The 16,463-nt window shown below is 37.4% G+C and overlaps 1 protein-coding gene across 1 annotated transcript in view; it reads right to left on the bottom strand.

The window, feature by feature from the left end:
• Window positions 1-16,463, bottom strand: part of LOC131038102 (cell division protein FtsZ homolog 2-2, chloroplastic) — a 121,903-nt gene that overhangs the window by 68,271 nt on the left and 37,169 nt on the right. Inside the window, exons 3-4 of the mRNA XM_057970410.2 lie at window positions 8,393-8,692; window positions 7,957-8,047 (exon numbers count right to left, since the gene is read on the bottom strand). Coding sequence (XP_057826393.1) covers window positions 7,957-8,047; window positions 8,393-8,692 — 391 coding nt within the window. The remainder of the gene's footprint in view (window positions 1-7,956; window positions 8,048-8,392; window positions 8,693-16,463) is intronic.

Raw genomic sequence — 16,463 nt, 5'->3', positions numbered from 1 at the left:
ATATCTACATAATGGCGTAAATTTCAAAAGGCAAACAAGTTTCAAGTTACCAAGAGGGTCGAAAGGACATCATTCCACGCAATAAAGATAATTGCAAGTTGGTACAAACAAGAACAAGCATATTATGATGAACTTCGCTCCTGTCCCTCAGGAAGGGACTAGAGCGATATTGATATATTTGATTAATCCATGCAAGATTTACGTAAAGACAAAGATACACAAGGTTACATATGCTCCAGGACATCGTTTGAAGATAATTTGCAAGAGTTTTAAACGTCCAAACATTGCTAATCAAGGTAAAAGTCTCATATCGCTCCTGTCCTTTGGACAAGGACCAAGGCGATACTATCAAAACACTCACGTTCCTTCAAAGATCAAGGCGAAATGAGGTTAGGAAGTGCGAAGGACGACATTTGGAGGACATTGCAAAAAGGATCGAAGTTTAAAAGTCGCCAAGATCAAGGAGAATCAATGGATCGCTCCTGTCCCTCTCCAAGGGACAAGGGCGACGGTCCCTTTAATACATCCAAACGCATAATAAAAGCAAATGGGAATAAGCGCAAAAGGATCCATGCAAGGATATTTCGAAGGTCAAAGATACAAGATGAACATGAAGACATGGAGATCGCTCCTGTCCCTCTCCAAGGGACAAGGGCGATGTTAGATAGAACACATGATATTTTTGAAAATCACGTTAAGACAAGGACGCACAAGGTTCTAAATGACGTTTGGAAGATGATACAAGGAAAGGATCGTACCAAAATGGAGAATTTCAAGCAAAGAACTTAGGATCGCTCCTGTCCCTCTCCAAGGGACCAGGGCGATAGTGGCCATAGGATGCATTTGCTCGCACAAGAAAGGCAATCAAGTTCGAAGGACCACCAGATGATCGATTTGGGACGTGGAAATGAAGGAGTTGAACGTTGAAAATGCGAGAATCTAGACCAAAATCATGGATCGCTCCTGTCCCTCTCCAAGGGACCAGAGCGATGAGGTACGTTCCCTTTGTTCTCCAGTTTTGGCGCCAAATTTAAACAATTCGAATTTGTTTTAAATGCTAAATCAATTTAAAAATTAAAAAATCCACTTTTATTGGCATTTAATATGGCGTTAGACATTAATTATTTTTTTGCCTTTATTTAAAATCGAAATTTGCAATTAAAAAACGCAAGGCATTAAATAATTAATTAATTAATTAATAAAAAATCGATTTGAGCGATCATATATGGAGGTCGGCCTTGTTATGTCATTGCAAATCATTTAAAAAATGGTTTTATTTTTATTAAGTCGGCCTAAGGGGTAAAGGATGCAAGCGCTATATATAAAGGGGGGTAGAATTATCATTTTCTACATCATTGTTTTTCCTTCCTTCATGCGAATTGAGAAGAGGCGAATATAGTGCGAGTTTCATTCATCCAAGGGTGGCGCGCTTAGACATTCCAAAGGTGGTGCGATTACAAACCAAAGGTGGCGAAGACACTCCAAAGGTGGTGCGAATTGCATTGAAGACCCAAAGGTGGCGCTAATATCATCTTGTGAGGAGTGCGAAATGTGTGCGAATTCAATCCAAAGGGTGGCGCTTCATCCAAACCAAAGGTGGTGCGAGCTTGAGGATACACCAAGAGCGAATTTGAAGATCCATCCAAGACCACGCCTAAGGCGAATTTGCTAAGGACTTGGAGAGTTGTTAGTGCGAACTTGAAGATCCATTTGAGACCAAGTCCAGGGTGATAATTGAAGATCACATTCTCTCCAGAGGTGGCGAAGTCAAATTTGAGGAGATCATATTGAAGATTATCTTTATACCTCAATTTTGCCTAGACAAATTTTGTTTTTGCATTCTAGAGTTAGCTCTCTGTCGAGGTATGGCGATTTAATTGTTATTGCTTTATTCATTCATCGTCATATTTCAAATTTTGAATTTTTTAATCTCTTAGCTCAATCGTTGTATTTTAGGAAATGATAACTCTAGGGACTTATCATGAGGTTTCCTAAAATCTATCTCTCTTATTTACGTTATTTATTGCAAAATCTATTTCTTACAATGAAATGTTGTGTAGGTATGGCAACCCCAAAGGCGGGAGCATCCACCAGTCGCTCGGCTCTCATGAAAGAAGATCAAAAGACCGAAGAAGTGGAGACCAAGATCGTGTCCAAGTGGAGCAACATTGGAGATACAAACTTGGGGAACTTTAGCACGAAGAAGTTCCGAGAGGTCCCTTACATCGGCAAGCCATCACCTGTCGCCCGGAGAATAATAGAGAGTGGCATTATCAAGGCGGCCGGTTTTCCTCCAGCTATTCAGTGCCACGAGTTGATGATCGAGTGTGCCCGTCATTACAATCCACAGTCCAGGACAATTGTGTCCAATGAGGGAAACACTTTGGCGTACCTCTCAGAGGAGGCCATAAGTGAAGCCTTCCATCTTCCAGAGCATAGGGACATGATATACAAGAGCATTGAAGGAGCCAGATCAGTGTACGATGATGATCCAGATGCTTGCCTAAGCATAATTAACAAGAACTGGCTACTCAAGAGTCGTCCCCGTCTGAGCAAAGTACCGAACACACCACACAGGATTGATTTCCAGGAGGAGTACAGAGATTTGATTACCATGCTCAACAGAGTCAGAGGAGCACCTCATGCCTTCTATTTTGAGAAATGGATGTTTTATTTCATCCAGGTGATTGTTCAAGGAAAGGGTACAATACATTGGGCTAGAATAATTAGCCATTGCTTAGACGTACAGTTGAGAAGACTCAGGGCTACTAAGTCCTTCCACATGAGTTCATACGTCATCTATGCCTTAATCAGGAGCGTTGAGTACGCAGGACTACCTCACCGAGGAGTGATTGGAAGAGGACCCGGCGAGGTCAGAGTTTGTGAATCCTATACCTACTTGCATCATCCGCCAGGGAAGAACTACAAGTTAATCAATGATACTTTCACGATGAACATCACCAGGACGTTGCAAGGAGGGATTCACAACAGATTATCTCAGGATGCCCAGGAGTTAATCAAGAGGTACGGTGCTTGGTTCATTCAGTTTCCCAAGTTCACTTACATTAGAGTGTATGGATGTCCTTTACCTCCATACATGTTGCCGAGGTACCCGACAGACAGAATTGTGTTACTTGAAGTAACAAGGCAGTTGGCAGCATATGTGAAGGCATTCAGACACAGACATCAAAATGGAGTTCAGGTACCTATTATTTTGGGTAATTCAGTTGAGGTATGTCCCAATGTCTCAGCCATGGATGATGCAGAGAGGGAGTTAGCCTTGTATCCTTTTTCATCTTTTGCTTGGAGGAATAGTTTTGATCCTCATGGACATTTAGAGGAGACGGTCGGTAGAAGATTTAGACATGAGTACCAAATTGAAGATTTTATGATGAATCTCCTAGATGATCTTGAAGTGAAACGTAAGATACATTCTAGATTGCCTTTGGATTTCATCAGGAAATGTAAGATTTACAGAGTGGCCGACCAAGCTCAGGACAACGGCAGGCACATCCAATCTTCATATGATAGAGAAAGCAAAACAATAAGTTTGAATTGGAATGAGCCCGAGGCCGTGGATTTAGATGATTTGATGGCACCAGTCTTGTCTTGTACTCGCAGATGGGTAGACGTTCAACATCAGAAGATGAGAGAACAAGGCATAGCTATGTCTTTTACTTTGGAAGAAAAGCCAGCCGAAGGTGGAGCCAGTGTTAGGGAAGGCAATCCTAATCCTAGGAATTCAGGAGAAGGTAACCTTCGATGTGCTAGTGAGGGCAATCTCCATCCGAGGGGTTCAAAGAGAAAGGAAAGATCAGAAAAGAAAGAGCCTTCCAAGAGAAAGCAAAGTGCCGGCAAAGATCAAACACCAGGTACTTTTTCCAGACCAGAAGATAGAACAGTTCGAGTGGAAGAGTCCATGGAATCGATGGTACAGAATGATAGACAGGAGGAAGGACAGGCACAGCATGTTTCATCCGATGGATCTCTCCAAGACTATGATTTAGATAATGATAATGAAGTAACATCTCCTCCCAGACAAGAAGAAATAGTACATAAAGAGATTCAAGTTCAAGAGACAAGATCAAATATCCCAGATTGGTTGAAGGAAAGATTGACTAAGGTGATCGTAATTGAGGACGAGGACAGTGCAATTGATTTAGAGAGCCTCGTGGGACGTTCACATATGACAACAGAGAAGAAGAAGGCTACAAAGATGTCCAAGATGATTCGAGATGAGACTAGATCTAGAAAACTGCAGATAGCTACACCGGCAGCAGACAAATATGAGGGTGAGATCTTAGCAGAGGACTATCATATACAGACTATTGAGTTGGGACCATCCACAGCAGAGCAGACTCTAGATGATGCCACCGACACATTTGAGGCATTGAAGGACAAGCTTAGAGAAGAAGTAGAAAAGAATAGAAAGCTTGAGAGAGAGAGAGGTGCATGGAGGACATATTTCAGTCACATCAATGAACCTTTGGGACGTCAGGATCCAGTTAGATCACCATTGCAGGCATTGCCCCTTCAATCAATCAATGAAGCAGAAAGATTCAGGAACATGGTCCAGCGTACATGTGGTTGGATGGATAGATCTCACACGGTGGCCATTGAGTTTATTACAAGGATGTCGAAGATCACCCATCAGGCTATCCAAGTTCTTGAGATAATCCACAGATTGATGGCTACAGTAGCTGCATTTGCCCATACCAAGGACGTTGTCATCCCTGTCTTGAAAGTTATAAGACACACATCCAGGAGAATTTTAGCGCAGGAGAGGATCTTAGAGGGTGATTCTCACAGTTTGTTTCAGTGGTCAACCTTACTCCATATAAAGAGTGTTCTCTTCGAGGACATCAGTGTTAGATGTGGTCAAGTTGAGGAGGTGATCAATCCGATCCAGGACAGAGTATTTGAGGTACTTCGTACCATTCTTGGCAGAAGGATCGAGGTCGAGACAGATGTGGATTTACAAGAGTTTGAGGATAGAATCACGATCATCTTTCGCAAGGACGCAGATGTTACAGATGAGCAGTATGATCAGATGTATGCCACCATGCTCCTGATTGATAGAACAAAGGAACTTGAACCTACTTGGGACGCAGCTCTTCTAGATGCATTTGATCAGGTCATCCACTTAGAAGAGAGTATCAAGAATCTTCCCGAGATTCCAAGCACAGAGATCGAAGGAATCGTGACAAAATTCATTGCATATGCTAAGAAAGAGAATTGGAAAGGGAATAAGATTCTAGATGAAAGGTTGTTACAGATGACATGACATCTTATTTCTCATTGGTTGATACCTCCTAGATTTTTGTGCCAAATTTAATATTTGGCTATGTATTTAATGTTGTCCAGTAAAAAGGAGGTCATTTGTAACAAACCCTAATTAGGGTTTAGGTGTCATGATCTTGTCCATTGATTTACTTTCAATCTGGACCTTTCATTGTAACTGGGGATGCTATTTATACCCCCATTTTTCATTTCATTTGGTAATAGATGTAATAGAGTAAGAGAAGAATAGAAAAATAGTGAAATAGAGAGATTAGAAGTGTAAGCAATTTTATTTTGTAGCAAGATTGAGTCTTGAAGAGAGAAATTCAAGCAATTGTTGTATATGATGACTTGGAAATCAATAAAATATTGAAGTTATGGTGTTTTGTTGCAAGTTTCTTGAGTTATCTTCATGGTTGTTGGATGTACTTGAATCACGCTCAATCAAAGTAGTTTGTTAATTTGAAAGACTAAGTGTGAGATTTGATATTTGGTAGGATTCGCAATCCAAACCACTAGCTTCTTGCTGATTGTAGGAACGCCTTGCGTGGTCGACTGGAAAACATTTTGAGTCCTTAACCTTCAAGCATTTTCGTATCTAGGACATGTACCTTCGTAGTAGTGTCCTTGGTCTTTGATGCATTGAACACCATTATTACCTTAGAAGATCGCACTAATTTCAGTTGAGTTGTTATCTTATGGCAAAATTGAAATTGGTTGAGTCTTGCCAAATTTCATTCATGCTAAGTCGTTCATAGGGTTAGGCTAGATTAGACTTTCTTAAACCCTGTCCTTTTTCCATTTTTTTTGAAAGTTCCTTTTAGATTAGTGAAATCTTCGAACCATTGAATCCGTAAGAAGCCTTGAAGGAAACAGCAAATCACATCATACCACTAAAAAGCTTGTCCACACGTGGAGACCCCACTAAAAGAACCTTGGAGTCCATCTAACTGATCCTTTTTGCAGATCTTCAGCAGTTAGAGACTATTTTCTCAAGAGAGGATAAGATGCCTGTCGGTATTTTATTCTGTGTATGATTGTGTACAAAATACACGTCAACACTACCCCGGTTCTCCATTGGTCGAATATTCCACAGAAGACGTGTCCAAATAATGCAATTATTTCATTGGTCAGAATTAAGTTTGTTGTAACAAACCCTAATTAGGGTTTCATTGTAAAATCTTGGCCATTGATCTCAAATTGATCTAAGCCATTGAATTGTATTGAGGGCGCTATATAAGCCCTGGCTCCTCATTTGTAAAGGCTAATAGTTAGTCAATAATAGCTAATAGTTAATAGTTAGTAATAGAGGCTAGAATAGTAGAATAGCAATTAGAGTAGATTAAGAAGATAAGGCAAGACATTGTTGCCTTAATTGTAAAGACTTCTTTTCATTGAAGATATGGTGGAATATGTTGTTTCTTTGCAATGTGCATAGTCTCTTGTTGAATCTTCATTTTTGATGATAGATGATTAAATTGAGTGAAGAAAATTGTTGAATGTACCTGTGTGGAATCTGTCTAGTCCATACCACTAGCCTCTTACTGATGGTAAGTGCGCCCTGCGTGGTCAACTGGCATAAAATGAGCTTAATCTCAAGTCGTTACACGTCTATTGTTCGTGCATTATCTTGAATGGTGATCATTGTCAGATAGTGTACGATTTGAACATATTGGAAGCATCCCTTAGAAGATCGCACTGAGTTGGTGTTGAATTGTTCAACCTGATGGTGAGACCCAGCCCAGTAGGACTCCACCTAGTCATTCATCCATTTTCTCGCATTCTAGGTTGTAGAGTAGACGTCCTGAACCCTGCATCTTTTGCCATTTGTTTGTCTTCCAATTAGTTAATAGGATTTGTGATTCCAGCAAATCAGACATTGAGTGTAAGTCCCCTTGTGATTCCAGCAAAATCACATCATACCGCGAAGAGCTTATCCACGAGTAGAGATCCTATAGAGCAGAACCTTGGAGTTGCCTCGACTGATCCTTCGGCAAGATCTTCAGCAGTCGGGAACTTTGTTCAAGAGAGGATAAGGTACCTTTTAGGTATTTTATTCTGTGTTTGGTCGTGTGCAAAATACACATCAACACTTTGATACCATGAAATAAAAACCAGTGTACTTTATTGAAAGAATAACAAGCCTTTTATAGGCAATTACAAGGCAATTGTCCAAATTGGGACTAACCACCAACTAAAGAACTGTATAAAAATACAACCACCAACCAAATGACCATTAATAAACACACAACTAAAAATAACAATTAAATATTCAAATATTTTGTTTAGATTTTGATGATCATACTCCTGAGATGGGGTTGTGATGAAGTCTTGCATTAGACCTATGAAGCCCTATGTAAGGTGTTCAGACTTTGTATTCTTTAGTTGTATTGATGTTCACTGAGCTATATTTGTACACTTTATCAATATGAAAAATCTATCAAATGCAAAATAAATAATAACCTTACACATAAATTCAAATTTAATTTTTTTACAACTGCAGATACTGAAATTAAAGGCAGTAATTTGTGGCTCGGTTTCCATAGTAAGAAAAGTGAAGAAACATTAAACAAAAAATTCTGGAGACAATTATAAACAAAACTCTGAAAAAAAGCAATAAAATACAGAACAAATATAAACACAACTTTCTGAAAAACAAATAAAATTTAAAATCACCAGTTGCAATGCCTATTCCCATCAAAGAGGACCCAGCGTTTGCCATAACAGCTCTAACATCAGCAAAGTCAACATTAACCAACCCAGGAACCTGCAAGAAAAGTGTCAGGTAATTAGAACATCTTCATTATTTATTAGAAATAGTCTGCTAAATTTATATACAATTAGAATATAAATTTAACACCCTTTTAATAGTCTGGAAGAAAGTGCATTATCCCAGTGATTCAGTTCAAATTGGAAAGCCTCTAGGAATTCTCTCATCAATAATACAGTCTGCACTTATATAACATATTATTTACAAAACATAGGTGCAATCGCCTGGATCAAGTTTTAAACTAGTATCAAAAGATGACTCTTTAATAGATAAAATACAAATGTACTACAAATGTGTAACAACAGAATATAAAATATCAGCCTGAATGTATGCCTTGCCTACCGTGATTATGTCAGAGATTCCACGAACTCCTTGCCGAAGAATATCATCAGCCAAATTAAAAGCTTCTGTGACTGGTGTAGATTGTGAAACTGCTGTTAATAACTTATCATTTGGAATTACAATCAAAGTATCAACATTATTTCTCAAGGCAGCAATTCCTTCTTGTGCTTGTACAGCTCGCCTACGACCTTCAAAAGAAAAAGGAGTGGTGACAATTCCGACAGTCAATATGCCAAGAGACTTTGCTATTCCTGCAATTACAGGTGCACCTCCAGTACCAGTACCACCACCCATACCTGCCTGTAAATTTCCAAAAAAGAATAATGTCATTAAGACAGTTTGCTTTCTCTTTGACTGAACCACATATATTGCACATTGAAGATTTTAAGGCATCTCTATGTAATGCATAGAAAATGATTGGTATTTGGATATGAAATTACTATCTACAATACACACCATAAAAAGACATAGCTGCTTGTTGAGCATTGCATTATGTAAATGTTAAATATGAATTATAAATTTATAACATAAAAGGCCACTTCAGTAGACAACAATATGAACGACGAAGAGAGTACGCTCCCAGAGTCCTACCTCCCTCCTGCCTGATGCCACCCTGTATTCTCCTAACCCATCCAGCCTTCCCCAATTTGGTCCTTCTCCCTCCCCAGCTCTCCCCCAACTTCCCTCCCGTCCTCCACAACCCCACTTGTGATCAAAAAAACTACGTGCTTCATTTCTTGTAAATATACATTATCATGGACCTTGATTTGCAAACACTGTACTTCATTTTTATTTGTTCTTCTATTTTTAAACAAAGACATTGGCCCAACTTAGGGAACTGTTTGAACATGAAAAGTACATTAACATAAGTGATAAGTTAGAAAATTTGCCTTAATATATTTCTGAATTTGACTATGTAAACTTTTTTCTTCCTCAATATTTTGGATCATACTCAAATCCACAAACATATCAAGCTAATATAATGGAGAGGAAATTTTATGTCTTCAATATAATTTGCCTCAAGGAACTTGAAATTATGTTCCTTATCGTATTACATAAGATGTTAAGGCATTTCAAATGATATAATGTGGTCTAAACCATCACTTCCTAGATGCATATACTTCTTACAAGCAAATTAAATTGTACCTTATCACCGAACATTATTTAGCCTAGTAAAAATGTGTTCACAGAATAGGTTTTGGTTCAGAACAGTAACTGAATCTCAAAAAAAAATTCAAGCTCATGTTCACAGAAAAGATCAAATTATAGCAAAATGTACTGCTATCTACAATAGCCTAATTTTGTTTATATTAAGATACTGAAAATACCAGTTAGCAGGTAGCCAATGTCACCATAGAGTCCATAAGCTTTGAGCGTAACAGCAAAACCTATGACTTAAAACACAGTGCTAGGATAAATCAGCAGGACAACCGTGAACAGACGTTGGAGCCAAAATATCACAGAAGCATGAACCCTCAAAAAATCCCAATTTTTGCAACTTTTAAAAAATCTCCAGCTGAAATGATGTTTTCCCTAAAAAATCCCAATTTAATCAGCTGCAATTTTCAATGATGTTCAACAGTTTTTAAAGGTTTAAAATTATGAAAAAAACATCCAAGAAATGCATTTACTATCCACCAACCTGTCATGATACCCTAACCACTCTAAATCACTATTTAATCAACTTTTTCATTGATTTTTAGCACAGAATTAAATGCTAACCACTAGAGGTTCGCCATCAAAGATTCACAATATTTCATTAGGCTGCTGAGGCAAATTGCAGCTAGGTGACCTTGAATGGACGTATATTTCTAATAGATGTTAAGGTCATCAAAATAGAGACATTCTTTGGTATGCTTCTATGTTTGATGTTAAGGACATTAACATGGAATGGTTAAGAGATGTGTTGGTTTTTTCTCAGTATACCACACTATTGTCATTTGCTTTAGGCTCATAGTAATGATTTCCATGTATATAAATCCAAAGACACAATTTAGTGGGAAACAGTAAACAATATCATAAATACTAAGTAAGGCTTCTGTCTGATTTTTTTAACATATTTTAACCTTATAAGAGTACTTGCCAAAAGTAAATATAGAAAGCCAGAACAAACTGAAATGAAACTCTATTGGCTTGATATCAACCTAAAGAGGTTTGTTTTCTTGGAATTATTGTGATCTTGACTATTCAAAAGAATTTTAACATTTCAATTGTCAAGTATAATACCAAGGTGGTTGTTTAGATTAACAAGGTTAGGTTGGGATAAATTTCCTTTTCAGATGCTAAGAAAGTGTGATAATTTGGAGCTTCAATTTGACACTGACCATCAAGTTTTAAGGACAAGCGGGTAAGGTAGTGACAATTGAATAAACGAGTGGGAAGCAAAAATATATACATAACAATGTATAGACATTGTGGAACCAGAAACAGAAGGTTTCCTATCAAGAAGATAAAAATCAGCTTGTAGTGCTGACAAAAAAAATGATCTGTAGCAATATTTCATATCAAAATGAAGGATTGTTCGGTTATATTAAAATTTTCTATATATTCTACAGGTTTAATGCTTTGCAAATTGGTGAAATTCACTGCTCAAATGCATGCCCTGCAATTGTTAGGGAGCTATGTTATCAATTAGGTTTGTCATATACATGGAGGTTTAGAAGGCCTGCAAGGAGTACAATAGCAATACATGAATGCTTTAGACATATAGTGTAGCATTCCATGCATGTTAGATAGGTAGCAGGCAAACTAATACACGCCTTTAGAGAAGTCATGCCCTAGTCTTGTGGGCTTATCTTAATCCCTACTGAAGTACGCCTCCTATATTTTCTCTTTAACAATTCGGATAGATTTCGGCATCAACTGTCCCATTGAATGGGAATGTTCCTCAGGCTTTAACTTTTCATTGAAACTTGTACCTATAATCTCTCAAATTCTCAATTCAAAGTTCATCAATTCTTTTAACTCCATCATCCACTCATACATAAAATCAAGGAAAATTTACTTGAATAATAATAGCTAAAATTGTGGCTTAAATAGTTGCTCTCTTCTTTTGTACTAGCAGGTCTTTATCATCTAATGGAAAAATTTTAACACTCCCTTTACTATTTTACAAATCTGCTAAAATAGTTATCAATGAGAACATTTCAATATCATTTATAATCTTTTGTTTCAAAGGCATTTTCTATGGCTCTATCTTGAGCTATTTGATCGATAACCTATTAAGTTGAAACTTTGCAATTTCTTCCGTTGTCATATCATTTCCCTTTCATACTCTTAACATGGTTCTCTTTCACACTATTCTAGAAATTGCAAGTACTATTAAATCAAAAATATGAAACAGTTAATTTCTGTTTTGTAATTTATGATGTCTGTCAGCAAATGAAAACTATTTTCTAATGACTTTCTTGAGCTTGAGGATTTTGCGATCTTGTAGGCCAACCTGGATAGTCATAAGATTAAATGACTTAAGAGGGGCTCTAAACTAGGAGCTTCATCATCAGGACTTGCAACCATCTAGCATAGCTCTATTTATAGTAGCAAGAGTCATTGGTTGCTTTTGATGTTTTAGAACTTTGTACTTAGTTTATAGGTTTACTTGGTACAAACTATATTGTAATTGAAATCTTGTCAAATGTAACCATCTAGTTATTATTTATGCACAATGAAGTATGCTTTGTGCAATGCAATGTAATCAGCAATATAAATATAAACAACAAAATCCTATTTTCTACAATTTATGGGTTTAACTTCTTATTTTATTTGCTCTCTATATCTCTGTGTTATGGTGTAATGTCCCCTTGTTGAAATAGGATTTTATTAATAAATAATAATAATAATAAATTAAAATATAAAAGAACAAAATAAAATTTAATATATTAAAATTTAGTTAAGTCTAATGAATGGTCAAAAGGCATGAAATGAAAAGTTGTGACTCCCTCAAACATGAGATATAAAGGGGAGAGAAGAGAACTTCATTTGGGGAGAATAGGAAAAAAGGAAGGAAGAAGGGAGCAATGGAATTAAGGAAGCATTAATGGGAAGAAGATAAGGAAGTGACTCTTTCAAAAGGGCAACAATGATGAAAGGTTTTGACTATTTTGAAGGGTGGTAATTGTGAAAGGTTGTGACCATTAAGAAAAGGTGTGACTCTCCCTCACATCGGAGGATATAAAGTGGAGAAGTTTTCATTTGGAAAGGAAGGATCCATGGAATAGAACAAAATATCTGAAGCATTAGAAGCAGATTTAGGAGCAGACCTAAATCAGAATTATAAGAAAATCTGGAAGAACGATATGAACATTTATCAAAGAGATCAACACAAATACAAATCTGCAAACAATAATAAAACAAACATTGAAGGAAAAGAAAATGAAACATTAAATCAATAACTAGAGAATCAGACCTAATAGCATAGGAAGGATTCTCATACACACATATGTATATCTGAGTATAGGCAGCAGATCAGATTGATATAAACAATAAACCTGTGCATTTAAAGAGGGAAACACCATCGAATCGAATCTGTCCAAATTACCACAGCAGACTGAAAATACATAACATGCAATAATTCTACAAGTATATTGGGCAAGATTTAGTGTCCTCCCAAAAGGGGACATTACATATGGAAATGCCCTTAAATTACAAAATAAAAATACTGTCTTTTTTTAACATTTTTTTATGTTCTTTTAAATCCAATGTTTTCCCAGATTTTTTCAAAAAATCTTATAATTTTGGCTTGCCAATTTTTTACCCAAATGGTTTTTGCTGCTATGCAAAATATCATTGAATAACAGAATTCATCACTTAGTAACTTTGTGCTATCATTTCCCTATTGCTGCAGACATAAATCCAATAGTTTAGGTAACTAGGGGTATGATATTATAATGTATGTTGATTGTTGGAGATCCGAATGTCCATATGAGTAACGTGAGCAATTTGTTCAATTAATTATATTAGATAATGAGTAATGGTTTACCCCTCCATTACATATTCAGGGAAGTTCTTTTTAAAAAGATTAAATATCATCGTAAGTCTATGATGAGTATGGTATGTGTTGGCGATACAGCGTGGACTAGCTTCTTCCACAACTGAGTATTGTATAGTGTTTCCCTTCCCCAAGGGTTTATTCTATTACAAGTATCTTGGATATTAGGGCATCTTGACACACAAACATCTCCGGTTGTGAGATTCCTCATAGAGTATTTATATTCCTTTATGGATGTTCTTAACATTTGATATCAAAGCTTTAATTTGGTTTAAGTGGAAGAAATTTTCTACTGATTTTTCTCCAAAAGGTTGTGAGCCTTGTTGGCATTTGATCATTTGATCTAAATCAGTAATTGTTTGTTTGCTTGATGCAACCGGTACATGTTTGATTAGATTGTTGTATGATGACTATGTTGTATGTTGTCGTTGATGGCAACTATGTTTTTACAGTCATCTAAGTCCTATAGGTCAACCAATAAGCAGAAACAGTTTTATTAGAACCGATAATTAGGACTTTAACCGGTAAAAGACAGACAGTTATATTCCGACAACCGGTACAGGAAATCTATGAAGAATGAGGTGATGTGGTCTTACAGCAGCAATGAAGGATGGTAGATGAAGTTATGGTCGTGACCGCACATGCTGATTCGATCAGATGAACGAGATTTGATTGACAGAGAGGGTTTTTTGACTGAGACTTAACCGGTAGTGATGAAAATCACTCAGATCGGTAAAACAGCAAAGAATTGGATTTGTTATGTTGGTGGCCGACATAACTAAAGCGTACAATGCAAGATTGTCTAGATGCATTGAACCTAGGGAATTGTAACAAGGTTCTAGGCGACCTAATGATGATTTTAAATGTGTGATGAGGTATGAAAGGAGGTATGTGTATGAGCTTGAAAGTGTGAAAGATCATTAGCGAATTTTGTATTTCTGATAGTGCGATGATCAGAGGAGTTGAGAGATGAAGTTTATGTGATGTTGTAATGTTCTTGAGCAGATCTTATCAAACACTGAAGGTGTTATACTGAGATCATTTGTACTTGTGGTCTCCCTAACAGTTGCAACAAGAAAATCCTCTTACAAGGTTACTCCTAACAAGGTGCAGTCAGATCCTAACAATTTTGATCATTAAATCCTCTAACCAGGTGACACATTAACTTGTGTTTGCAAATCCCAGTAACTTGGGTAGCTCCTAACAGGGCTGGTCCTCACAGGCCTTTTTGTAAAGCTCTTAACTGGGCTTAGACACTTCTAACCGGGTGTGCCCCTAACTGGGTGTTGTAGACCTTGACCGGTCAAATCTCTATACTGCAGATAGTGGATCTTTGTGGGTACCTACTCCCACCATGGTTTTTCCCATGTGGGTTTTCCACGTATAATCTCATGTCATGTGGTTTATGCTTTATGTGGTGATTGCATACTTGGTGTTATTTTTTATATGCCTATTAAGTACTAATTCACCCCCACCCCCTTCAATGCCTTATAAGTTCATCAAGCCTCACACAAATATCCTATCAAAGCAATCTTGCACTCCTTGAGAGGAAAAAATTTATGAACCTTTCTCAAAGGAGGTCACAATAGGGATTTGGAGCAATGTTGGGGGAGATCTAGTGATTTCAAGATGACCTTGCAATTCTAATTTTTTTTAAACATGAAATTAGGGCAGAATTTTGCAAAAGGTCGTTCATATCATAGTGTCATGTCCAGTCAAAAACCCTAGTAGCAGCCTGCATCATTTTGGTCGCAGCATATTTAAACCCTAGCCAAACCCTAGGCATCCCTTAATATATTGAAGTATAGGCAATAAATGCATTGGTTGAGCCTAAGGAGGAGGATATATTATAAATAGGACAAAATATATAATACATATTCACCCTGATCTGATTGTGGAAAATGGAGTGACTGAATAAGGGGCAGAACTGGTAATTAATCACCAACACTTAAGCACTAGTGAAAGGTTGCACCCCTTGGGAAAGGAAGGGTTGTGTTTCTCACGCCTAGAGGGATATAAAAAAGAGATGAAGCACAATCAGGATTGGGCAAGGGTAAGTAGAAAATGTAATTAAGAAATCTGGGGATTACAAGAATAATTCTGAGGTCTGGGAGGACCAGACCAAGAACAGAATAAGGAATCAGAATTACAAGGTATCTACCAAAGGCATACAGCCACTGTAAGGTTGACAATAAGCAAAGGAAACCCCATGGAGGGAAGAAATCAATATGTGTAGACATCAACCAACACTGCTACGGCAGTGATCAGTTGCATTATACACCCCAAACTGAAGGATCATCAAGAGGCACAATTAAGGCATGACCTATGTCAGCATTTAGTAATGAGGGAGCACCATTCAAATACGAAGAGGCATGAGCAGTCATCATTCAATAATACATCATGTAGATCATCAACTAAGAACCAATCACAGCAATCAGTGAACAAGGAACAATAATCAGGAATAATCAAAATCACTAAGGAGTCATTTCCAGCAGACCAAGTCCTCAAACAATAATCAGAGTGAAACAACATCGAGTTAGATTAATAGCATCATCAGGATATCAGCAAAGAACACAAGTCACCCGCAGTTTGAACATCGAGAAGAAAAGAAGAAAAGAAGAAATCAGAGAAATAACAAAAGATCTGCAATCTCACTATTAACGAATTAGACAGCATTGCCATGATGATCACTGTTTTGGGTATGAAGTATAATGCAGGGCATTCTAATTGACTGAATTGATATTTATTTTCCGTTGATAGAAAGTAAAAGATTAACTAAATAAAACATTGCTATTGATATGTATATTTCTGTATATTGTTATTCTTACTATGGTTTTCTTATGCATAAAGAGAATGCTTAGGTATATAAAGTGTGATTGGTTGTCTAAAGTCCACCTTGTGAGAGGAAGGGCCTGAGGTGTAAGAGAAGGGTGGTGAGCGGGATTGTCAATAGGCCATCCTAGAAGGACCAATGCAGCCTAGAACAAAGAGGGCACTTACAAAGTCAAGTAACCCCTCACAACCTTCCCCCCAACCCCACAAGGTGGCAACTGTCTTCCATAAGATGAGACATGAATGGGGAAA

The sequence above is a fragment of the Cryptomeria japonica genome, chromosome 11, assembly GCF_030272615.1.
Source record: "Cryptomeria japonica chromosome 11, Sugi_1.0, whole genome shotgun sequence".
NCBI lineage: Eukaryota > Viridiplantae > Streptophyta > Pinopsida > Cupressales > Cupressaceae > Cryptomeria > Cryptomeria japonica.
Note: the sequence above shows the minus strand (reverse complement) of the source record. Positions and strands in the feature narration are given on the sequence as shown.